Source organism: Sinohyriopsis cumingii, chromosome 2 (genome assembly GCF_028554795.1).
Source record: "Sinohyriopsis cumingii isolate HCF-2022 chromosome 2, ASM2855479v2, whole genome shotgun sequence".
NCBI classification, from domain to species: domain Eukaryota; kingdom Metazoa; phylum Mollusca; class Bivalvia; order Unionida; family Unionidae; genus Sinohyriopsis; species Sinohyriopsis cumingii.
In genome coordinates this window covers 4,709,985-4,736,153 of record NC_142962.1, presented here as the reverse complement: position 1 = coordinate 4,736,153, position 26,169 = coordinate 4,709,985, and the positions used below count along the sequence as shown (strand labels likewise).

General features: G+C 33.9%; 1 protein-coding gene across 1 annotated transcript; it reads left to right on the top strand.

Moving 5' to 3' along the window:
* Nucleotides 1–328: 328 nt before the first annotated feature.
* Nucleotides 329–26,169, top strand: LOC149804261 (uncharacterized). Its single transcript, XM_089932086.1, has 9 exons — nt 329–416; nt 6,249–6,493; nt 11,215–11,304; nt 18,882–19,038; nt 19,389–19,526; nt 20,020–20,083; nt 20,756–20,849; nt 21,389–21,466; nt 25,999–26,169. The coding sequence occupies exons 1-9, from the start codon at nt 362–364 to the stop codon at nt 26,167–26,169; spliced, it is 1,092 nt and encodes a 363-aa protein (XP_089788212.1). The 5' UTR covers nt 329–361.

Sequence of the window (26,169 nt, the reverse complement as noted above, 5' to 3'; positions counted from 1 at the left end):
TCCAAATACATTGTTTATGCTTATCTATATACGTCATCAGTCTACCGCTTCAGCCATGTACGAATACTTCAAAAGTTTGCTGTAATACTATTTCATACATGGTTCTAATATGTACAGGATGATAACCTAGAAGGCTATACTACATTTATTCACATCATGTATTGCATCATACCGTTACTCAATATAATTGTATGTTCTGACCAATAGATTCAATGTGAAAACTGAAACGTGGTCAGAAAAAACTAGTTCTTACCTGCACAATCTAGCCACACCTGAGTATATATATTAGCCGTATTCTAACGGCTAATCCTATCATTATTTCCACAGACGCCAGTAAGTGCAGTCTTTGTTGGAGTGAGCAATGGAGAAAGGTGTCCTACTACTTGTCGTCTGTCACTCGCTGTATGTTTGGTCAGGTATGCCACTTTTTGTCTTTATATAGTGATATATATATATATATATATATATATATATATATATATATATAGAGAGAGAGAGAGAGAGAGAGAGAGAGAGAGAGAGAGAGCGTCCTCCTCGGATGCGGCAGGTCGTTGGGTCTATCCCCAGCCAAGTAATACCAAAGTCTTAAAAAATGGTACTAACAGCTGCCTCACTTGGCGCTTAGCATTAAGAGGTTAGTGTTAGGACTGGTCGGCCTCGTGTCAGAACAATGTGACTGGGTGGGACATCATTCTACACGAGTACGGCGTGATGTCCCTGTGCTAGACGTCACCGTAAACTGCCGCACCTCAGATATCGTAGCGATATATATCACTAATTGTCATTAATGTGGCTTCCTATTTTTCACCGCTTTAAATAGATAAAACTTGTAAAACGTCTTTCACTCTGTACTGGACGTGGAAGAGGTTTTTAGTAATTGTAGTAATTCTTACTCATTTTACTTTTCGTCTATTGAATTTCTGAAACATTACGTTCGTACTTGTTGTAAATTACCAAATTTTACGATATATATATATATATATATATATATATATATATATATATATATATATATATATATATATATATATATATATTAGGAAAAAAAGATAAGGACACTAATTAGAGAAACTAACACAATTTAATCACATTGCCTTTGACATGAACACAGTTTGGACTAATACAACTAAAACAATAATAAACGAATGTTGAACAAGAGTTGTTCCACTTGCAGCAGCATTTAATTTATCCATACATGCCTTATATCAACATATTTTGTAACTCAGCAGAAATGCCTACTATTATGCAAGTTTTGTACAGAAATGGGTATCTGTGATAGGCACGATTGTATCGAACGTAGAATCAAAAGTAAACCCCCAATTTCGTACGTCGGTTTTGGTTTTCAAAGTGGATTATTTTTCTATCTTACACTCTTTCTGACCTCTTTTCACCCAGTTGGTTAAATTGTATGGTATTAGGCACAGTCTGAACACCTGATATACATCAACAGTGTCGTGTAGATCACCCGAAATGGCGAAGCCACATTTATGCAGACGCTATAAAGTCAATATGTAATTGTACTAATTGACATTAAGATGTTGTTTCTTTTTTGAACCGCTTGAAAATGAAAACCTTCGTATGACTTTGTTAAATTAATTGTTCTCTCAGATATAGATACTAGATGATTTGGTTCCATTGTTTTAAATCTCTATTATTTCCTGTTTATCTTAAAACGTTTATATGTATCCCAAAGTAGTCGGGAATATTGTCACTGTGTTCACTTTAATTAGTGTAGTAATGATCATTCATTCATTTTCAGTTTATTATATTTCTGGATTTGAAGTTCCTATATGTAAGTGAAGACCAGATTCGACAATAGGTAACAAGAAAAGGACACATGCACAAAAATATCACTAGTGAACCATTTTTCATCACAATAATATTTTTTTCCACAATCAATTTCACAATAAACGTATAGCATTTGCATCCAGAAGTTAAGGCTTCTTTTGAAAAATCATTGCTAAAAACAACACTGAGTAACAACACTGTCATGAAAATGAGGGAGTCTCAAGTTGTTACACAAACAATATATATTCACACACGTTCTGAGTACAAACCAACAAGCTTAGTGTTGAAGCGTCTCAACCGCATTAACAATCGTTGACACCTTAACGGAGCTTTATCTAAATCATGTGTGTTGATCAGATGCACTACAGGTTTGTGGTCCGTATGCAATCTGAACGAGTCCAGTCAAACAAGATATCGTGAAAACAAACTTGTCACAGGCCCACACACATGCACGGTACTCCTTCTCTATCTGTGCATATTTAACCTCTGCAGGGTTGAGTGTTCTCTCCATGTTGTTGGAATACTGCCCCACCAATTCCATAACTGGTGGCAACAGCGCTGACAACTATTAACTTGCCAGGGTCATACAATAATAAGATTAGTGTGGATGTCAACATCTCATTGACTTTCGTGAAGGCATAATCCTGGTCAGGGACCCAATACCTGACTGTGTCTGATTTCATCAGGTCCATAATTTATCGCATTATTGTAGACAAGTCTGGGAAAAATCTACCAAGGTAGTTGACCATGCCCATGGTGCAACGAAGCTCACTGATATTTAATGGAGCAGGTAGCTCTTTCACTGCGGCAACCTTTGCTGGACTGGAAGTATGCCATCTGAGCTAATCACATGACCGAAGAATTCCAGGTTGTTTTTCCTAAATTCAGTTTTCTTTGTTGAGTTAGAGACCACTCTTGTTGAGCTTTCCCAGTACCAGATTTAGGCGTCTGTCATGTTCCTCTAAGGTTCTGCCATAAATGAGTATATCATCTATAATGGCCTCTGCCCCTTCATAGCCAGCTCTGTCATTTTTCTCTGAAAAATCTCTGGTGCCGACGTAATAACAAATGGGACTGTTTTAAATCAGAAGCGACCCAGCGGTGTAATAAAGGTTGTCAGATTTTGCACTTTCTGGATGTAAAGGTATTTGATAAAATCCACTTTCTGCATCACGTTTGGAGAAGACAGTGGACCCAACAGCTACGGTGATATATCACCTAGAGTAGGGAGCAGATATCGTTCCCGTCTGACAACCTCACTGAGCTTCTTCAAGTGAACACAAATTCTGACTTTGTCATTTTTCCCTGGGACTGATACCATAGGTGCACACCATTCTGATGGCTCAGTTACCACCTAAATGATGCCTTCCTGTTGCATATGGAGCAGTTCTTCATTCACCTTAAACAACTAAGGAAATGTTACACTCTTGGGTGCAGCTTTACTGTAAGACATGGCATTATTCTGGAGTATGATTCTTAATGGTTCTCACTTCAACAGGCCAAAGTGCCTAAGGCTGCTTTGTAGATCTCTTCAACTCTTTTCATAAGACCCATTGCATGTGCAACTGCACGTCCAAGGAGATTATTGGCACGTGGTCCCTTGATGACAAATACCCGAAACTGGTATGGTACTTTCTTATAGGTAGTATGTGCCAAAAACTCGCCTCTTGAATCCACAATTCCTCCAGGACTACACAACATTGATTCCGATCTTCTCAGATCTGGTTTTCTTGGATCAGAGTTGTATGTTGCTGCAGACTTAACAGTTGCGTCTGATCCAGTATCTATTTTGAAGTGAACTGAGGCTCCACAAATGTTCAAAATTACACTACATGCCTCATTATCATCATTGCACATAGTTACTGAGGCAAAGAAGAATAATCTGTAGCTTGTGTTTCATTGAATGTGACATCATTTGCTCTGTTTGAGCGTCAAACAATGGCAACGTGGTCAAGCTTGTTACAACTTCTGCACTGTTTTCCTTTAGCGGGACATATCTCACCTATACCATGCCTCCTGTTGCATTTGTGACATGTTTTTGTGATGTTAATTGACCAATCTGATTTAGTATTTGCCATTTCCGCTGTCCATTTCGGTTGTTCGATCCTGGTTTAGTGTTTGATGCCTTGTTCTGTTCACAGATTTCATTCAAATCTTTAACCGTCTGACTTTGGTCGCGTAACTGACTTTATACCAGTTCTGACTATCTCGCTATTTGTATGGCCTTCACTAAGGTAAGGTCTGCTTCCATTTGTAGCTTTTCCGAAACCTCTTTATTCGGAATTCCAATTACAAGACGTTCCCTCCTCGCTTCATTCTGTTGTGCGCCAACGTCACAATGATTGGCAATTTCATACAGCTTTCTTACAAATTCCTCCACAGACTCTCCTGGTTTTTGATAAGTGCAAACACGCTCTTTCATAGATTACATTGCGCATGGGGACGACGTAAACAATAAATTTCTGCACAACTGGGGCGTACTTGTCGGCATCTTCGTCGTTAGCAAACTCAAATGATTTAATATTTGTTCTATTCCTTTCCCCATTGCATATATTAGTGAACTTACTTGAACTGTCTCATCTTCTTTTATTTACTTTGGTGGCGACCCTAACGCGCAAAACGCTGTTTCCATTCAGGCCACTCCACTGGCTTCCCAAATTTAAAGCTCTCCGTGCTGGAATGTTGCCAGTTGCACTCACTGCAAATGTTTATGCATCCCTTGGAGTCACATCTGACACCATGTTATGAAAATGAGGGAGTCTCAAGTTGTTACACAAGCCATATTTATTCACACACGTTCAGAGTACACATCAACAAGCTTCCATGATGGATCGCGCCAACCCCTACCTCCGGGAGCTGTCCCTATCCAATGTCGCAGCTACAGAAGGGAGCAGTTATTACTTAGAACTACCAAGTAAACTACGATACCACAGAAACACCTTTCTGACTGGCCATTGCTAACAAACATAGCGGCATACTTCAAATTAAAAATGTCACTTCTCGGCTGGTGCTTGATGATATATTCAAAAAAGATGAAGAAGATGTTTTTCATACAAATCAGTTCGTTTTTTGCACGAATAGCCAAGGATAGAGAATAGACTGATACCGGCATTTGTATACTGCAACGTTTAGGCACTCATAGGGGCCATCGACACATTTTTTCTTAATTTAAATTAAATGACGTCTGTCATTGTGACAATAAACACTAACCATATTCAAGTCCCGTTCAGGTCAAGTGTTGGACGGGTTCCGAAATTTCATATGACCCTGACGTTCCTTGAAAGGGTCTTTGTTACACAAAGTGTGCATATTACCCAAATAAACGTGCGCAAAAATAAAAACATTTGTTACATTTTAAGTGACTGTGCGTTTGTGTGTAAGTGTTTGTAGCCTCAATGGAAGTTGGGGAGCCGATAGCCGCAGAGGCACCTATTCGACCCGAATATTTACTTTTTCAGCTTACACTAGATACCGGTTTAACGCAAAAAATATAAAAACCTAACATCAAATGCGTTTCTCGAGCCATTTTGTACCAACTAACATATGTTTATTCCTGAGGTGCGTGGTTGTGTAATAATATTTGTTTTCAATATTTAATGCAGATTTTGAGACTTCGAACAGTAGGTTAGACATATGCGAACTATAGTGACTTATTGCTGTTGACTGGATGCAGAGCTATTTGAACCTACTTGTTGAAGGAAACAGTTAACCCATATTTTTTTTATATCGATATGAAAATTGTAATTCCTGCATTGCTCGAATCGACTTATATTTCCTTTCGAAAATACTTTGTCAAAAAACAAAATCTAGTCTCATACAGAAGAAAGGAAATGTGGCTTTTATGTAATCCTTGGCATCACCGAAACTATTTCCAACATAGTTTGTATTCATTGCAGTGTTATTTACAAAGTCGTAATTTGGGGGCTTAAATTAATGTTTGTTTAAATTTTTATATTTTAAGAACAAAATTTGAAAATCTCATCAATCATTCGCGTATATCACAATCCCTACCTAGGCTCGTTAAACAGTGGAATAATATTAGACTGTATGCAACATATGGTGATATCAATGAGGTTCTTCTATTCGGGGATCTTCTCAAAATTATTATTGTAAACCATCTCCCCCTCCTATTCTGTAATCTCGCTCTCTGTCTTCTGCATGTCTCTCTTTCTCACACACACTTCTTAGATTCTTTCCACAGCAGGTTTAAGTTACTTTAATCAATTTTTTGAAATTATTGGGAAAATGACTAACAGGTGTAGTTTGCTCGCCAAAGGGTTCATCTTTAAAAAGTGATTTAATTATTAATTAATTAATTGATTAATTAATAACTTATATTTTTTAATTTTTATATCGATCAAAACAAAATCAGTGGCTGCTGAGTACTTTATGTTCATATCATTCATTCCTTTGTCCTGTCCCTTGTTCGCTTACTTTCTATTTTTTCTCCGTTGTTCTAGCACCGGCAGATACGGAAATGGTCTGGTTAAAAGATGTGACAACAAGTTTGCAGACAGACAAAAGAAAATTCAGTGACTCTACCCTCCCTGATAGTTTGACTTTCGAACTTAAACGCGGGTCACGAGCTTTCAGTTTAAACTTAGAGAGGAATTATGGGATTGATCCAAACGCTGACGTCTATTTTGTGAAACAATCAAATGATGGTCGACCGCATCTGGAGAAAGCACAAAATTTGGCAAAGGAGGTAAATGTTCTACATATTATTGCAAAGAGAGGGCTCAGTTAGTAGAGTTTAACATGTTATATTCACCAACCTGAATCTCTCTTTGTTGTTTACATTGAGTTTAATTTCTCAGTACACCATACACAATGTTTTATTACTGACACTTTCCATCAAACAAATGCAGCATCGAATTATAACACATAATTTAATTAATGCTACATCATCTAGTTAAATGTAATTCTCAAGAAAATGTCAAAGCAAATATAATACATAGACACATATTGAATCAAGTCTTTTACAAGAGGTTGTGTACGACATCAAATACATTTTACACAAAATTAGGATCAACACGTATGGTGTTCATTTAGGGTTTGGAAAGGTGTTACAGTTCAACTGATAACTGTAATCTTCTTGAGAAGAAAACATATTAAAGGTTGCTTCCATTATCACTTGTCTTGAATGTATATACATTTTGTCCAAAATAATTGTATCTTGAATTCTACATCACCATTACTTTACATCCTCTCGGGATATTATTGAAATGTCTTTACTTGGGTGCTCTTTGGTTGCGTTTGATAAGTCTTGGTATTTTAACAAACATAATGGTATGCCATTTTATCAGATTATCATTGACTAAGGCGTAAATGGGTGCAGAGGAGGGAGATCTGCGAATATGAGGTTGCTAAAATGAATAAATTGTGACTTTAGATTTGTGGTCTGCCTTGCCTCAGGACACCTGCAGAATTTAAAGTTATCTACAGCAGATACTTCTTTCATGTATTCTATTATGTTTTCATCTGTGTTGTAATCCTTCTGTCCTATTAAAGATCTTATTTAAAGATATCGCGGCTAAAATGCAATATACATATGATACAATATGCTTATTTAACTTCATTTGTCAGACAGGTCATTAATAATTTTTGGATAGAAGTATATCCTGCAACAAGGTTCTTTTTACAAGATCAAATAATATCTCTCCTCGGCTGATGTGATCCTTTTTGTAGTTATGAGGTATTACACAATATTTGTATGTATAAAAAATCAGGAAAATAAATATCCTATCAAATACATTTATCACAAATTCTTTAACATGAGATAAACATTTTCAAACCAGTAATATCAGCAATAACGTTAGGTCCTGTATATATATATATATATATATATATATATATATATATATATATATATATATATATATATATATATATATATATATATATATATATATAAACACCCAATGTATTGATGTAAGAAAACCAAATTCCATAGTAGAATTTTCTGTATCAATATAATGCACTCATTGTCCCAGATCAGCGGATTTATTTTTATGGTTTTCTGGAATTTATGAGACACAATATTTTAAAATAAACTAAAAGGTCTTTAAATTATTTAAACTGCAGATTCCTTTTTCTTAGTATGTTAACATGCTCTAGGTGTTTTAGTTTCCACAAAATCCATTATTATTTATTTTAGCCTTTTCCACTTTAGCTAACAATATGTTTTGTTCATGTTTCTTTGAAAATTTTGTTGTCCTTTTACTTTTTGATCTTTTCACATTTATTTCTGGTATCGATGCCTTCTATTTGCAGGTCATCCTTGTGACTTAATCAAACCTTGACATGGGGAGATTATTTCCTGCCATGTTTACATCAAGAATATATACAGATTACAATGAACCACATGTTTAATTTCTTCGTATTTCTGTGTAGTTTATTTTGTTTCTGTAATTCATTGATTTATGAGAAAGCAACTGTAAATATAATTTGCCATACATATTGTCCATTCTAAATCAGCTGTTGGGGCTCCTAGTTTCCGATTGGTTTAAAGCGCTCTCCATTACGGATCACTGCCATCTCACCTCTGTCTGCGTAGGTTCGAGTCTCGGATTCGGCCAATGTGGGTATGTGAGAAAGCTTGCCAGTAGCTTCTCGAGGGTAGGTGGTTCATTCTGGGGTTTTCCCGGATTCTTCCTCCACCATTAATACTGGCCGCCATGTATAGCCTATCGTGTGCTGAAAAATGGCGTTAAACCCTACAACAACAACAACAATAACAAATCAGCTGTTTCCAATTTTGAAATACAATGTATATTAATTGGATCGCCTAGATGTATATTAGTTAGCTGCATATGTATTGGCTAGCATGTTGTTGTCAATTGTATTGTGACAACGTGCTGTTGGAGCTATTTGGCTACACTTTTAGTATCTTACACTGTGTTGTAGCAATTTGGCTACACGTTTAGTATCTTACACTGTGTTGTAGCAATTTGGCTACACGTTTAGTATCTTACACTGTGTTGTAGCAATTTGGCTACACGTTTAGTATCTTACACTGTGTTGTAGCAATTTGGCTACACGTTTAGAATCTTACACTGTGTTGTAGCAATTTGGCTACACGTTTTGTATCTTACACTGTGTTGTAGCAATTTGGCTACACGTTTAGTATCTTACACTGTGTTGTAGCAATTTGGCTACACGTTTAGTATCTTACACTTTGTTGTAGCAATTTGGCTACACGTTTAGTATCTTACACTGTGTTGTAGCAATTTGGCTACACGTATAGTATCTTACACTGTGTTGTAGGAATTTGGCTACACGTTTAGTATCTTACACTGTGTTGTAGCTACACGTTTAGTATCTTACACTGTGTTGTAGCAATTTCGCTACACGTTTAGTATCTTACACTGTGTTGTAGCAATTTTGCAACACGTTTAGTATCTTACACTGTGTTGTAGCAATTTGGCAGTCAGGTATACTCTGTCACGCCATCCATTTGCAGCAATTAGACTTTAAGTCTTATTCTGTTACAGTAGTCTGGTTGTCAGGTCTATTATGTCACATCGCACTGGGGAAGTAAGTTTTCTAAGAAATTTGATGAATTCTATTTGCTGCATCATCGCCAAAAGTGAAATTACTCCTCATATTTTCGAAAAATTTCAAGAACTTCCTATTCGAACGATGATATTAAAACATCGACGTTTTTAGTTCTTGAAATGATTTTCTTCCAACATTTTATTTCCACTCAAACATCCTAAAATGAATGTTGAAAATCAGAAATCTAGCTCCCGATCTATGTATGCATGTACGAGCTTCTGTATATGTATATAAACACTCTGGACTTCAATTAAGTCCAGCGTCCTGTTCGATATCCAGGAGTCTTTGCCACCACTATTTGCTCAATCAATATGTAGTTTGGCGGTGTTGTTCATTACATTCCCAAAATCTCCATGGAATTTAACTTCTTTTTTTAATCCGATGACGATGTGGACTGTGCAGCCGCAATTGTAGTTTTCACTTCGGCAATGCCGTATTCCACAGCTATTGTGAATTTTTTTGGCAACATTTCAGTTTGTTTGAAATGATATCAATGAAGAGTTAAATTCAAACGAGCGGACGACTCGGCAGATTAGTACTACCTTCCACTTCCCTGCGCCTGGGTTATTGGGCCATATTTCTCAAGCAATGAACACATGTCCGATCTTCATTTAAATCCATGCCTGGCGATGAATGTATGATTGCTTGAATAAGGTGCTACAACATTCCAGATTCCTCCCCCATAGACCTGACACTGAGTATTGAGCTCGTGTTGTTCCATAAAATGCATTTGAATCCACACAGGCATACAATATCTATAACTATAGTTTGAATACATGCATAGTGACTTCAAGTAGCAGATCTGAGCCATCGATTTTGCATATGCACCAATGACACCGGCATGTCCCGTATCTATTTATAGTGAGGAACATTAAGTAGCTTTTAACTGCCTGTCATGCGCATGAAACCTTAAACTTCATTTTGCGATACTGCCACACCGGCAATTTTCGGTTTCGCGCGGACTACTTCCTGGCCACAGCACGTTGTACTTTCTTGCAGACTCAATATTGTATACTAGAGTCTGGACAAAACATCATTTTTCTAACTGCCTACATGATTTACCAGTCCAAAGGGAACAACTCCTAATTTGTCATCATGGTTTATACTAACTATTATTATTAGCAATCGTACACACATATATAAGCATCTAGTTATATGCCCTACACAATCTTAAACGCTTAATATCTTAAAATAGATGCCTGTGTATACAGTTTAGCTATGTATAGTCAATTAAGTTACATTGGTCAACGAAAAGTACAACAAAACTACCCATTATGCAAATATACATAACTGAAAATGATTAGAAGAAAACGAAATTAAAACATAATTGACCTAACTATGGAAATGAAGACATGAATACCATCTACAATTCCTAATTTGTGAAAAGAAACATATTCTGACAGTGATGTCGCCGCTATCGCGATTTAACTGGTATCACATCTATTAAATCTCCTCACATTGATATATTTCAATGCCTGGTTATGAACTAAATATTGCACTGAATCATCTACCATGAACAAAATTCATTGCAAATATAATTATGAAAAGATCCGAAATGGCACTTAGGAAATGTTGAGTGGTACTTACGTTTTCTTCGCATGTTTATAATTGAAATTATTGCCCACTGACTGTATAAAAAAGCAGTTTATCAGTAGTCTGTATATACACCCATTCCAATACCGCTGATCTAATAAAACACATATATAATCAGTACAAATATGTAAACTCCATTTCTCTTATCTAAGCAACAAACGGACTGCAGTCAAATTTCATACACTTTTACCAACTATGTAAACAAATGTCATTAGTTTGAGATACTTACCTTTAAGTTATCTTTTCATCTACATTTACTCATCTTTCTTTGAGTAGGATTTGGCTTACTATCAGGATAGAAAAAATGGAGCATTCCTGACCGTCAGATGTGTCAGAAGATCAAATGGACAGTGTGGCAGAGTCATCGTAAGTATTTTCTGAAATCAACAAGCATAACATTTGCATACTACTTTCCTATGATTAGCTGTAAATCTAGAACGATCTGGTCTGCTATTATGTCAACAACAACGCAACTAGATTCAGCACACACCATTTTATAACGAATACTGACCTAACCAAATACAACCAAATTAACATTTTAGTAAGTGGAAAAGATCGCAGAAATGGAACGTCACTAAATCAAATCAGAACAGTTTTTGAATGTTTACTGTATACTGCTAGGTATTGCGGCCCAGATACATGTAAAAAAACGATATCCGGTCTACCTCCTCGTATGGACACCAGGGTGACATAAAATGATCTGTTAACTGACCTATGCGAAGACTTCAACCTACAGTGCATTCCACAATACACATCTTTAATTTATCATAACCAGGATGTAAACCAACCTCAGGCTGTAAAACAGGGACACAATTCATCTAAGTAGAAAAGGAACCTCTCAACTACAGAGAAATATTAACATGTATGATCCCATTTTCAGGCACAGTTGTGAAGATTTCTTTCCCTACTTAAAAGAAATTGGGCATGTACCACAGGTATACCATCACGACAAACAGATTGAGAGTTTCTAATGCCATAAATGTGATACAAAAAAGACAGTAAAACAATGTAATATATATTAGGAAGCTGGCAATGAGGACAATGCCGGTGCTTCGTTGCTAACAAATTTAAATGTACCTAGAGAGACTCTTGACTCTAATCATTCAATGGACACGATCGTAAATGCAAACATTAATATATTTTCAGGGTCTGTATGTGAACTTGAAGACGCTAAAATGCATGAACATTTAAATATATACATATCATGTCAGAATGATAAAAGTAGTATGGAGACAAGCTCAATGAGTATCCCACTGCATGATGACATATATATAATTGATATGAAACTTAATACAAAAGGTTTTACCATAGGCCACTTAAATGTACACAGTATAGTGGCAAAAATAGACCCAATTAAGTCAATGCTGTATACCAAGGAAAATAATATGCATGTTTTAGAACTCGCGGAAACCAAACTAAATGCGAACCGCAATAATCAATTTCACTGTCAAGGTTACAATAAACCATTACGCAGGGACAGGGAGAGAGCAGGGGGAGGTATTATTGAATACATTAGGGAAGATCTAAATGCAGAAATGCGACTTGACTTGGAGACGGATGAAGTTGAGAGTGTCTGGGTGGAAATGTTTCAAAATAATGCTAAATCATTCCTAGTGGATTTCAGTTATAGGCCACCTTCCTCCAAAGCAATTTGGAATGATACCTTTTGAAACAAATGGAAAATGTTCTTGTACAGGAGAAATAAACTTGTATCCATAGCGATATAAATAAGGACCTTCGCAGTACTCAGAAAAGGAACAACTGGACGGAAATTATTAAATCATTAGGCCTAGTCCGACTGAAAGATGAGCTAACAAAGTGTAAAAGAAAATTTGAACATTCTTATTGATCACATGTATACAACCTACCAGACAAAGTGGCTTGTGTTAATGTTGCGAATGTTGGTCTTAGTGATCACTATCTTACTCTTTTGACAAGAAAGGTTAAATGAAAGAAGAATAAAAACAATGCACTCAACATTATCACTTACAGATCGTTCGACAATTGTAATAAAGAACAATTTTCAATGACTTATATAAAGTTCCATGCAATACAATCCAAGATTCGAATGACATAGATGCAGCTCTTAGGGTGTGGATTGGCGTATGTATGGTCACTAAGCGTGCACCACTAAAAGTAAATCGAGTAAAGAATGCAATCCGACCGATCTAGGCTTACTAATGAAAACCTAAACCATACCAAAAAACAGGACTAATTTAAGGCCATAGGAGGCCATGCACAACATAACATATGAAGAAAAAAACATATCAAGAAAGATTAAAATAATTCCAAAAAATATATATTCAATCATTTATTAAAAATAATAAGAGCAAGACAAAATCCATTTAGAAAGTCTTGGATAAACTCACTGGACGAACACACAAAGATTAGACGAAAAAAATTCACTCACTTCTGGTAAATGACTCCATGGTCACTGATGGCACTGATATTTCTAAAGTTTTCAATGAGTTTTTCACCAACATTACCACAAAGGTAAAAGAACCAGTGACAGAAAACAACTTTGATGAACTAAAACCTTTATGCAGCAGCAAACGCTCTAAGGAGCTACGTTTATCTATCCCACCAGTATCAAAACTCTTTGTTAAAAAATGTCTCAGTGAACTTGATACCAAGAAAGATACAGGATGTGATCAGATTAGTCCACGACTCATTAAATCGTCTGCCTTTGCCGTTTTAGATTGCATAACATTCATAAACAATTTAAATATTCGAACCTCCTCTGTCCCCAAAATACGGAAAAATGCAAAAGTAACTCCTATTCACAAGCCGGTCGTAAGGATGATGTCGATAATTACCGACCAATCTCAAGACTACCAAACTTTTCAACATTGATTGAAAAACACGTTTATAACTCATTCATGACATATGTAGCCAAACACAACCTGTTACACCCTAAACAGTCAGGCTTGATATAGAAACATTCATGTGAGACTCTTGATCTCCTTAACTGATAAATTGATTCAAGCACTTGACCAAAGTGGAATAATACGACCTGAATTTGTAGATTTCAGGAAAGCTTTTGGTATGGTGGATTATAAAATCCTTTTGAGAAAACTGGCAATTTATCAATGTGATTAAAGCAGAGTTAGATGGGTTGCTTCATACTGAAGTGACAGAACACAACCTGCTTATACAAATAATGTTATGTCTGAACCTGGAACAATTAGATATGGAGTACCACAAGGCTCAATTCTAGTCCATTACTGTTTATTTTATTTATTAATGGCCGACCACTTTTGTTAAAGGACAATATCATAAACAGATCTTTCTGCAGATGACACAACATTGCCAGACATCCAAAACACAAAGCATGAATTAAAAATTTCTTTACAGAATTTCCTAAACAAACTGGACAACATGGTGTACATGCATTGGCATGTTTGTAAATACTGGTAAAACAAAAATATTACTCATCTCAACACGGCAGAAAAGGACAAATCATAATAATGATGAACTATGTAAAACATGGAAAGATAAGTTGCAAATGGTCTGTTATGATAGACTACCAGGTGTTTTGTTACATAATAACGTTTCATGAACTAAACATATCAAATATATCAGTAAACAAAGTAAATTGAAGTGTATAGTTTCTCAGTAGGATAATACATTTTGACCCTGAAGGAAACAAAAAGCTAGTTTATTACCTTTACATACAACCCTATTTAGACTGATGTCATACAGCATGGGTAATTCAAATGATAAAAACATAGCAAAGCTGGCACAACTTTTAAAAAAAGAGCATTTTGGTTAATATCAATCCAGAAGGAAAACAAGGAACATTTAGCTGGTAAGTTAAACATATTACTTATAAAAGAATGAATCACTATGAGAAAAGCCAAACTAATGTACAGGATATCACATAATAGTGCTCCTGAATATTTACAATCACTATTCTAGCATAGGCTACTTGGCAATGCTCCCCATATTTGATCCAAGTCTACCAAACAGTAAAAAATTCTCAAACCAAATAAGGAATTTTGTTTTTAAAAGTTTCCAGTACTCTCTAACTTAGTCATCCAATTCATTGATTTATATTTTCTAACCATATTTTCTAACCTGATTGTCGCCAAGCGGTGCGTAACTGGAAAATGTTCTTTCCATGTCGAATTAGTGTTGTTGCAACGCTAACAGAAACGCCCGATCTCAACAAGCAGCTAGTCTATTTGCTGTCCATTTCTCGTTACTAGATTAGCCTATTTCAGTTATAACTGTGGCGTCGTTGTCCAATATATGCTGTTCAATATTTTGAAAACAAATTGTTCAAACTAAATAGGAGGAGATCATGTATAGTCATGTATGCTGAAAGAGACGCGAATGTTACACTTTAAAAGCTATTGATATTTTCAAAGATGGTAAACTATATCACGTCTATTGTTTGAAACCATAAATTGTCTCAAGCAATATGGCTACCGTCTTGCTAAAGAAGATTAGTTTTGATTCGAAACTCCAAAAAGGTGACAGTGTTTGGGGCTTCCAGGGGATAATCAACGTAGAACTTATAAATCAATGAATAAAATGACCAATGACTACGTTTTGCGCATTTTGTTATATCCTTGGCGACATCTGGATAAAGGGTACAAATAAATAGGATGGATGGTGTGAGAAAAATAAATAGGATGGATGGTGTGAGAAAAATAAATAGGATGGATTGTGTGAGAAAAATAAATAGGATGGATGGTGTGAGAAAAATAAATAGGATGGATGGTGTGAGAAAAATAAATAGGATGGTGTGAGAATACTATAGTAGTATATTAAATTGATTTATGACGGTATAGCAAGATACATGTACAAGTAGCCTGACTTAACTCGACATAACTTAGATTATTTACATTTAGAAAGATTTTCAGTATCTTGACATTTTAGTCCGCGTAGGTTTTACGGAGCTGCTTTTGTAGGAAGGCACGTGACTTTATAGGACAACGTTTGATTAAGCATTTACACCAGTTTTACATAACTGACCTACCTACCAGGCATAGATGTACGTGATTTTTATTTATCAAAGTGTTATAAGTGCCAGTATGAATAGGTCAATTTCGTATATTCGATTCAAGTTCCGTACAGTGATATGGAAGTTTTTCTCTTTAATGGTCTTTTCTGCGTACATGTTGAGTTTCCTATTTTGTCTTATGACCGCTGATAACTATTTAGATTACTGCTATACAGAAAATGTTATGTGAATGTATAGGAGTAATCGAATGAGTAATATCAAATAATAATAATAATAATAATAATAATAATAATAATAGTTAAGGAATATTTACCTGAGTAAACAATACACGAATTGCGGGCAAGTTATAATATATCTGACTAGTATGTTGATGAAATTGCATTAGAGACCTTCTTTTTCCTGTTCATTCTATCCGGTCTTACGTAAGGTACGCTAACTACTAAGCTGCACCTGTAGTGTTGTAGCTGTAGTGTTTGTATTTCCTAGATCAGACATAACGCTTTAGTTTAATCAGTTCTTTTTTCCCTGGTTGGTTATTTTATAAGTATGTTACACGTTTCTAGCAATACTTGTCTATACTTTAAAGTCTAATAATTTTAAAGATGAATATTTTGATAGATAAGTTTTGATATCATTGCAGGATCCATACAAGTCATTATTTTCTAATTCAAGAACTGTACTCATTTAACATTTTCTTCTCTTTAATTCAGGTATATAAGTAATAAGGACTTGAAAATCTGCATATTTATCAAATACTATGTGGAACGTTTGAGAAAGGTACTTTAAATAGAAGTGTATTTGTCAAAACGAGCAGGGTGCGCTCTTCCTCCATTGAATTTTATGATAGTTAAATGCATTTAAATTCATACTTTTCTAGTTTCTGTTCGAATTTAGTGACTCACATAATGAAATCATATCTTAAAGAATTCTTAACATTTTTAATTAAAAAAGTGATAAACTGAAATTAATATTGAAAAAAGAGTGCTGAGTGATTTTAGCATGAGGTATTTCCATGAGATTTAGTGGGGCCACACTGTTGGAAATATGGGTTAAAATACATCCAGACAATATGTAGTTTTCCTAAAATTTTGAGCAGTGCAATTTCTCCTGAGAACAGAGATTTGCTCCTATTGTCCACATGTGTAAGAGTTATCCCGTTGCTGATTGGCAATAAACGCTAGTCACCCGATACCAGGTGAAAGCTGGCACACAACATTTGATTCCGTCACAGTTGAGAACATAATAGGCTACCACTGCGCTACCTCGACTAGGCTTCATCCCAGGTTTGATCTTCAATGCATATACCAGCGCCCGAGCTGATCACCAATATTCAACCCAGTCTTATTTTAATCTAATAGCGTTGTTTCGTCCCAGATCCCTAAAAAAAAGTGCCTTGACGATTTTAATTCCTCCTTTCTGATCACTTGCATGCCACTTTCCTCACACCATAAATCGAATCAGATCAAGGCTATGTGACAGAAGACCTCAAGAACGGAATAAAGGCTTTTAGTCTTGCACATTTTGTGCAGATATTAAGACAAATCCCTTGCAGTTTAGAATATATGCGTTACACACTACGATTCTGACATTACGATGGAGTCTTTTTCCAAAGTTTGAAGTCTTTTTTCAAAAGTTTGACCAGCTGTACTATGTTGAACAGAAGCGATTAACATACATTGTTAGCATGGACGCCCAGTTAAAGAAAATTGTTAACGTAATTAAAAACATGATAAAACACTTAATCAAGATGTTCTTAATCCTCATGGAACGACGACTATTTTCTTTTGCACACAGTTAATCTTATTCCAATTGTCTGTAATTATCGTTATTTTGTTTACACTTTAGTTCAATATTTTTATTATCTTACATTGGTTTTCGTTGGGTGGCATATATAGATGTGTATAAGTGTGTTATCAGCATTAAGGTCCCTGTTGGATACATTGGTAGTAAATTACAGGACAATAATAAAGAATGATAGGAACAATACATTAATTCAGTCTATAAAAAGAGAGTTAATACGGCTATACAAATGTATTACCTTAAGAATGCAATTATTTTATAAAAGTGTGGTCAAAGTCAGAGTACACGTGATGTACGTTTATGAGACTGATAATGTAATTGTCAAAATCAGTACGATATTCTTAGGTCAACCGCAACAAAACACGCCATATTTCTTATAGTTATCTAACCTAATAATGTAACACGGACTTTTACCGCTATTAGATATGACGTTTAATATATAAAAGCTGGATGTCTTTTATAGAAAGATAACTCAACTTTTAAACGTTTTAAAATTATATTTTTCAGAGATTTTAAACAGTTGAAATGACAGTTACATCTGACTTTATTTTGTCGAGTTTTGAGTTGCATCCTTATTTCGCTTGCACTATTTGGGCTTATTTAATAACAGGGTATTACCTAGAGATTGGCTTGCTGGAAAACTATAAGCAGTGTGAACTGATCTGTACTGGAAGCTGAATACAGAGTATAGTGAAACTGGTGGTTCTACTTTTGTGCGTTTTTATTAGGATTTAATACAATCTTCTAGTGATAACGATTGCTATCTTGCGACACTGCTTTGACAAAAAGAGGAGTGAAGTTTAACTCAACAGAAAATTGACACCATTTATTTCCTCGGTTTAATTCAAATAAGGAGTAATAATTCCCCCATTAAGACCTTTAAAACATATTCTAAAATGACGTATATCTAGCATAAAATTGGAATCAAACATCTTGTTGAGCTTTTCGTCAAACAGTATAGCATGTAAATCTATTATTACAGTCACCACTCGAGATAAACTGATCATATTCCTTGCGTTCTACTATTGTATAAAATGACGATATATTGGGCTAATAGGAAACCAAAGACAGGGCAAACCTAAACAATATATAACAATATTGAATATATATATATATATATATATATATATATATATATATATATATATATATATATATCTTCTCGTTGATCTAGAACGGAAATATACGATTAGAAAAAAGAAATTACGATCTTCAACCAGCGGAGACTGACATTAGCTCGAGAGACTTGTTTAATAGTCCAGATCTAAGCACGCTATATGTTTTACGTGATCAAGAAAATGTCCAAAGAGAAATTTCATTCGCACATAAAGGTTAGTAAACATTATAATATTTGAAGTATAAACTATTCATTCATTTTTGACATGCGAATAGCATGGCAACGAAGGTAGCAATATTTTCTGAACGGAGCTATACATATACAAGCTATGAAGTTTAGCTTATACATATTGTTTGTGGAATTCTCCTCTTGATTTGAATTAAAAAAGAATTAAGGAAACGTCAGTGAGAGCATGTATATGTTCTTCTCACGAGGTGACTTTGTCTATATTCCTACATGACTTTGTTTGATTTTAACATAACTAAATAGTAAAATACAGGGGAAAAAAAAGACTCATCTCACTTTATCGTCTTGGTTCACAATATACATCATCTCATCTTTCAGAAGCGATTACCGCTATTGAGAAAAACGTAGAACAAGAAGCTAAAAGCCTACTCAGACGTTTTTCTAATGAGCAGAACGATTCTCCTCTCTCAAATCCAAAGATATTTTCCAAAAGAGCAGCAACCTTACATAATAGAGGTGAGAACAGTTTTAGTGGATAAAATGATACTTTTACATCTAAAAATGAAAAGGTAACCTCGCATAGGAAAGTCAAATTTACTTGATAATTGAATTTGGTTCTGTTATGTTGTACTGCTTTAATATTCTTAAACATTACATCCGTAGTCATAAAACACCTTATTTTGCAAGAATATAACATTTTACATGCAAATTATTATGGACATATGTACTTCACTGCATTCTAAATTTTAAGTACAACAAAGAAATATTTTTCTTAAAAATGTATACATCTTTAACTCCCGAACAATTCATGTGTGATTTGGATTTTCAAGTTAGTTTTAACAATGTTCCAGTAATATCGTTACGATTTCTGAAATATGGAAGCTTATAGTGACGTCAATCACTGTTACAAAATGCCGCAAACTCCCTCCGAGGTGGAAGCTTTAACCGCTTAAACCAAACGAATGCCGGATCAATGCAAAGTGAATGATTTTTGTGTGAATATTCATAGATAACCAGAGGCAAGTCTACACTGTTGAGATCGCTGTAATGCTCGATTCAGGAATATGGGACTTGTAAGTGTCTTCTTCAAATAAATACACCCCTACCGTTAAGGTGATTATACTATTAATAAAGTTTCCATGTCAGTGTTATTTTTTAAGTAACTAAGACTAATCAAAAAAGAAATTTTTAAAACGAATACAATATATGAAAAGTATATTTCAAGTGATAAGCAAAATATGATATATGTGTGTATTGCATGAATTGTTAAAAGGAACATATTGTGAAAACCGAAATAAAGTTAAGCGCAAGGACAGAGGCGCTAATATTTGGACGTGCGACCAATAATACAGTTAAAACATTTAGATGAGGATTCTAGTAGAAACAATAATAAAGATATTCTGAGCTGCTGTTATTGTTCTCAACATCAGATGGTCAAAAAACGAAAGAACATCGAAATACTAGATTTATCATTGAGAAGCTGACACTAACTTTTTGATTTAACCGACGGTGAAACCGCGATTGTAACATTGTGCATATTTTTATTTATGAACTTATTTTTGTCTCTCTTTAGCGTTATAATTTATCCAGATTTGTTTACTAAACATTTTGTAGGCATCATTGGAATATATTAATTATAGTAGCATCTTGCTCTATATCCATGCATCTATGTAATCCATACAATGTTTGAATACAGCGTTTGCTAACATCTTTTATCCAACTTAAAAGCCTCAATCTGTTTTCAGCTTTGGTTCGTTGACGCAAAACAATTTTTATCCCGTAGAGCCTGTTGAAGTCGCAAGAATCATCAGGCAATTTTACTCACATGTTATTAACGGTGTAAGTAATGAATACGTAATTATAGAACACATTGACTTCTTCTTAATTTACCTGCGCCACAGTTATTTAAAGAATAAAAGTAAACACCTTGGAGAGGAACTATTTGTAATCTCACATGAGTTTAAATTCCGTTTCGTCCCCCTAACAGGAAAGAGTTTAGAGTTACATGGATGCAACTGACCTGCTAGATATAACTGTAGTCTTTGTGATTTAATTTAAGCTTCCTTCAAACGTTGCATCGGTACCCTAGTCTCTTGTTATGTGAACACCAATAAAACGTGGGAAAATGATGTCATTATTAGAGTCCAGTTTGATGCGCGTTATCAATTAAAAAAAAAAAAACACTCTCTTCGATGAGAAATCTTGATAATCATGTTTCCTGCTTTATATATAAGGATTGTAAAGTATGTAAAATATTATTCAGATATTATCCATATATTATTTTATGATTGTTTCTCTTGTACGAAAAGCTTGTAAAGAACATTTTGCATCGTTGTGTTAAGAGTTTATATTAAGACTGGACATATATTTGGTTGTAGGTAAGCCTGCCATACAAAGCAATAGAAGATCCTAGAATAGAAATTAGTGTCACCCTACGTGAATTGTACATTTTACAGGTAAGAAATTATTGTGAATTCTGGATATTTCTGCGTCCTTTAGCGTCGACGACTGTACAATTATGTTTGACAACTTATGGATTCATGTTAATCCTCGATTGCAATAACCGTTTCTGCGTCAGTGCCAGAATATATAAAATAATCGTTTTCTCATTATCAACATAAATCGCTATCATAATAGTTTCAATGAATAAAAACTATGATCCTCTGACAACCTTTCGTGAACTAGAAAAAAAATATTTATTTAATTAGTGAACAATGATGTGTTTAATGGATACTATCAATATAAAATATAAAGCTTTATTTCTAATAAAACTAATTGTAATTATCAAAATCAAATTGACTTCATCTCACAAAGATTTTTAGGGGTAAACAGCATGTCAATTCCCTTCATATTTCACACAAACAAATGTACCAACGTCTCTCCTCTCAATTAATTTTGAAATATTTCCCATTCAAATCAGAAACGGGCACATTAATTTGTAAAGTATGTAACTTCGTACTTCAGTTAAAATATAGCTCACTATACTCAGTGGTGATATATAGTATTGTGCTATAACGAATGGATGCATATTTCCATTACTTATTGTTCATCGTGGATAAAGGGGTCTTTCATCCCATCATTTATTTGCGCTGCATGCCATGGTATTGTCAATAGTGACCATTCATATAGTATTTAGTGGTAAAGAAGTAAACGATAGATTTTGATATCCCTTACTATGACAATGAAACCCCATTATCTGCCGACGATTTAGACTATACTATAGCCGCAACACTGCATGCATATACTTTGTATGATTCAATAAGCAGTAAATCCCAATTTAATTTAAACAATATAGATTAAATTCCGAACAGATGTTGCAATAGGAATGAAACCGTTAATTCAATAATCACAGATAATTCTTATCAATTATGGGTAAATATTAGAACTGAAGTAGTTTTCTTTGTCACAATGAAATCATCAATTATAGTTATTCCATCAATTACAGTTATTCCATCAATTATAGTTATTCTATCAATTATAGTCATTCCATCAATTATAGTTATTCTATCAATTATAGTTATTCCATCAGTTATAGTTATTCTATCAATTATAGTTATTCCATCAATTATAGTTATTCTATCAATTATAGTTATTCTATCAATTACAGTTATTCCATCAATTATAGTTATTCCATCAATTATAGTTATTCCATCAGTCATAGTTATTCCATCAATTACAGTTATTCCATCAATTACAGTTATTCCATCAATTATAGTTATTCCAGCAATTATAGTTATTCCATCAATTAAAGTTATTCCATCAATTATAGTTATTCTATCAATTATAGTTATTCTATCAATTATAGTTATTCTATCAATTACAGTTATTCCATCAATTATAGTTATTCCATCAATTATAGTTATTCCATCAGTCATAGTTATTCCATCAATTACAGTTATTCCATCAATTACAGTTATTCCATCAATTATAGTTATTCCAGCAATTATAGTTATTCCATCAATTAAAGTTATTCCATCAATTATAGTTATTCTATCAATTATAGTTATTCTATCAATTACAGTTATTCCATCAATTATAGTTATTCCATCAATTATAGTTATTCCATCAGTCATAGTTATTCCATCAATTACAGTTATTCCATCAATTACAGTTATTCCATCAATTATAGTTATTCCAGCAATTATAGTTATTCCATCAATTAAAGTTATTCCATCAATTATAGTTATTCTATCAATTATAGTTATTCTATCAATTACAGTTATTCCATCAATTATAGTTATTCCATCAATTATAGTTATTCCATCAGTCATAGTTATTCCATCAATTACAGTTATTCCATCAATTACAGTTATTCCATCAATTATAGTTATTCCATCAATTATAGTTATTCCATCAGTTATAGTTATTCTATCAATTATAGTTATTCTATCAATTACAGTTATTCCATCAATTATAGTTATTCTATCAATTATAGTTATTCCATCAGTTATAGTTATTTTATCAATTATAGTTATTCCATCAGTTATTCCATCAATTATAGTTATTCCATCAGTTATAGTTATTCCATCAATTATAGTTATTTCATCAGTTATAGTTATTCCATCAATTATAGTTATTCCATCAATTATAGTTATTCCATCAGTTATAGTTATTCCATCAATTATAGTTATTCCATCAATTATAGTTATTCCATCAATTATAATTATTCCATCAGTTATAGTTATTCCATCAATTATAGTTATTCCATCAGTTATAGTTATTCCATCAATTATAGCTATTCCATATAGTTATGCCATCAATTATAGTTATTCCATCAGTTATAGTTATCAATCAATTATAGTTATTCCATCCCAACGAATCCTGGATATATAACCACTATTGCAAGAGATACAGAAAAAAGTACACAACTGTGTCTGATTAACTATTACTGTCACTATTCTATAGAGAAAGGATTTCCTACACAACCCGAAAACATTTGGAGATATAAGATGTCATGAAGTAACTCTGTCACAATGGCCATAAACGAACAAAAACCTGAAAAACTATCATAATTATGGGATTCTACATAATAGACAGAGTCTGGCTAGATTGAAAAGAAATCTATAACAATTTACAGAATTAGTTTTAACGGAACACAGTATCTTTGGTGTTATTTAGTGAGAAAAGATGAATCTATATTGGACGATTTTTAATTAACAAAATTTTTTAAAATTTAAAATAAGTGCAAATAAATAAAACATATTGAGAGTATTTGAACAATATCTCACACTATAAGACTTGATATTGAACGAGATCTCACAATATAAGACTTGATATTGAACGAGATCTCAGAATATATATCACTTAAGATATTGAACAATATCGCAGAATTCCGTATGATATTGGAAACGGTGTAGCATATTTCTACCTAAAAAATAATACGATGAAACTCGTGGGATAATGTTTTGACTCCACGGCCTGAAACCAAGTAACAATCGAACGCATAACAAGCAAATTATATAATTTTAATAAAATTTAATTATCTAAGGAATAAAATGAAAATGTAAGAACTTCCAGTAATGTAGATTAAATCCCCAAAATCCCCAAACTGTCCCCACAAGTTCAGAATAAATGAGTTTCATGAATAAAATCAAGAATTTGAAAATGCTTATGTTGTATTAGCCTTAAATGTTCTGAAGTGCCAAACGTTCTTGATATTTCACATTTGCACAGTCCAGAACTCCATTAAATGAATTCTCAATAATCCAAACGTATTCATTAGTCAAAAAAGAGAAAAAAAACACTTTGTAATTTAAAAAACAATAACATAAACAAGTGAATCCTATCAAATGAAATCTAAACAAGACATTCAATTCTTCTGCATACTAAACAATTAAGAGCAGTACAATAAAATAATAATAGGACTAAATCATATTTCACTTATTTCTTCTTATAAAGATGGTTACGACTTATATCTCATTATATCGTCACCTGACCTATCTGGCGAAGTAGCCATACCAAACTGTAATGCGGTTTACTATCTAGAACTCATTTCAAGTTTAGCATCATATTAACACAGGTATAACCATTTATGGCTTACAAATGATAATTATATCAAAACATAATCTACAATCATGAACAAACTTTAGGCCTGTAATACATTGTGGGCAAATGAACAATACAATCAACTCTAATTAACAAGTATTAAACATACATATTAGATTTACATAACAATACATGCATATATTGCTTGAGCATGATTAAATAATGCATGCATGTACATATTGCCTAAATATGATTAAATAGGCGCATGCATGTATATCTTGTAGAAACATGCGAAGATGAATTCATTAATGTCTATGTTGCCTAAACTGTATTATATGACGGCATACATGTATTTATTGCCAACGGCATACATGTATATATCATCCTGACATGGTTAGTTAACTTCGCGTGTGATATATGTTTATTTACCAACCAACCCATGGGATCAGGTCTACATGTTAAAAGAAACTAAACAGTTCCCAACACTTCGCCCCTTTACTTGGTTTATTTGAATGACTCGCATTGGTCATTCACTGTACGTGTTTATTTTAATTTAACCCACGTTCAATTCTTCGTCAAAGAAATGTGCTCAGTATGTAATTTTGGAACACTTTCATTGTCAGATCTAAATTTTTAAGGTCCGTAGTTTTGCACATTGTCAGTTCTTGCAAGTTTGCATGTAAGTAATCATGCACGTAGTCCTAAATCTACAAACAGCCCAACTTGTGAAGTTTGATAAGGGACAAACTATTGTAATATATTCTGTGTATTTGCACCGACACAGAAAGTACTTATTTGCAAAAAGAAAATACATTTAAATAAATAATGATCTCGTTTCCTTTTCACTAGTGGCAATATTTACTTGTTTTAACACTAAATTAGGAATTTAATCGAAATAACTACAATATATTTTGTTGATACGGTTCGTTTTTGTTCATCAATGGTAACTGGCGTTTCACAGTTAACATATCCTGTCTCCATTTTATTTTCTATTTTTATAAAGAGGATGGAAGACTTCAGACACGATCTTTCTGTGGTGAAGACTGAAAACGGGATGAAGACAATTCATGTTTTCAAGTACCTACAAGATCTTGCGCAATGGACCTCTGTCAACAGCGAATTCAGTGACCATGTGATACTCTTTACGAGGTACGTGTATAAAAAGCAGGCATAA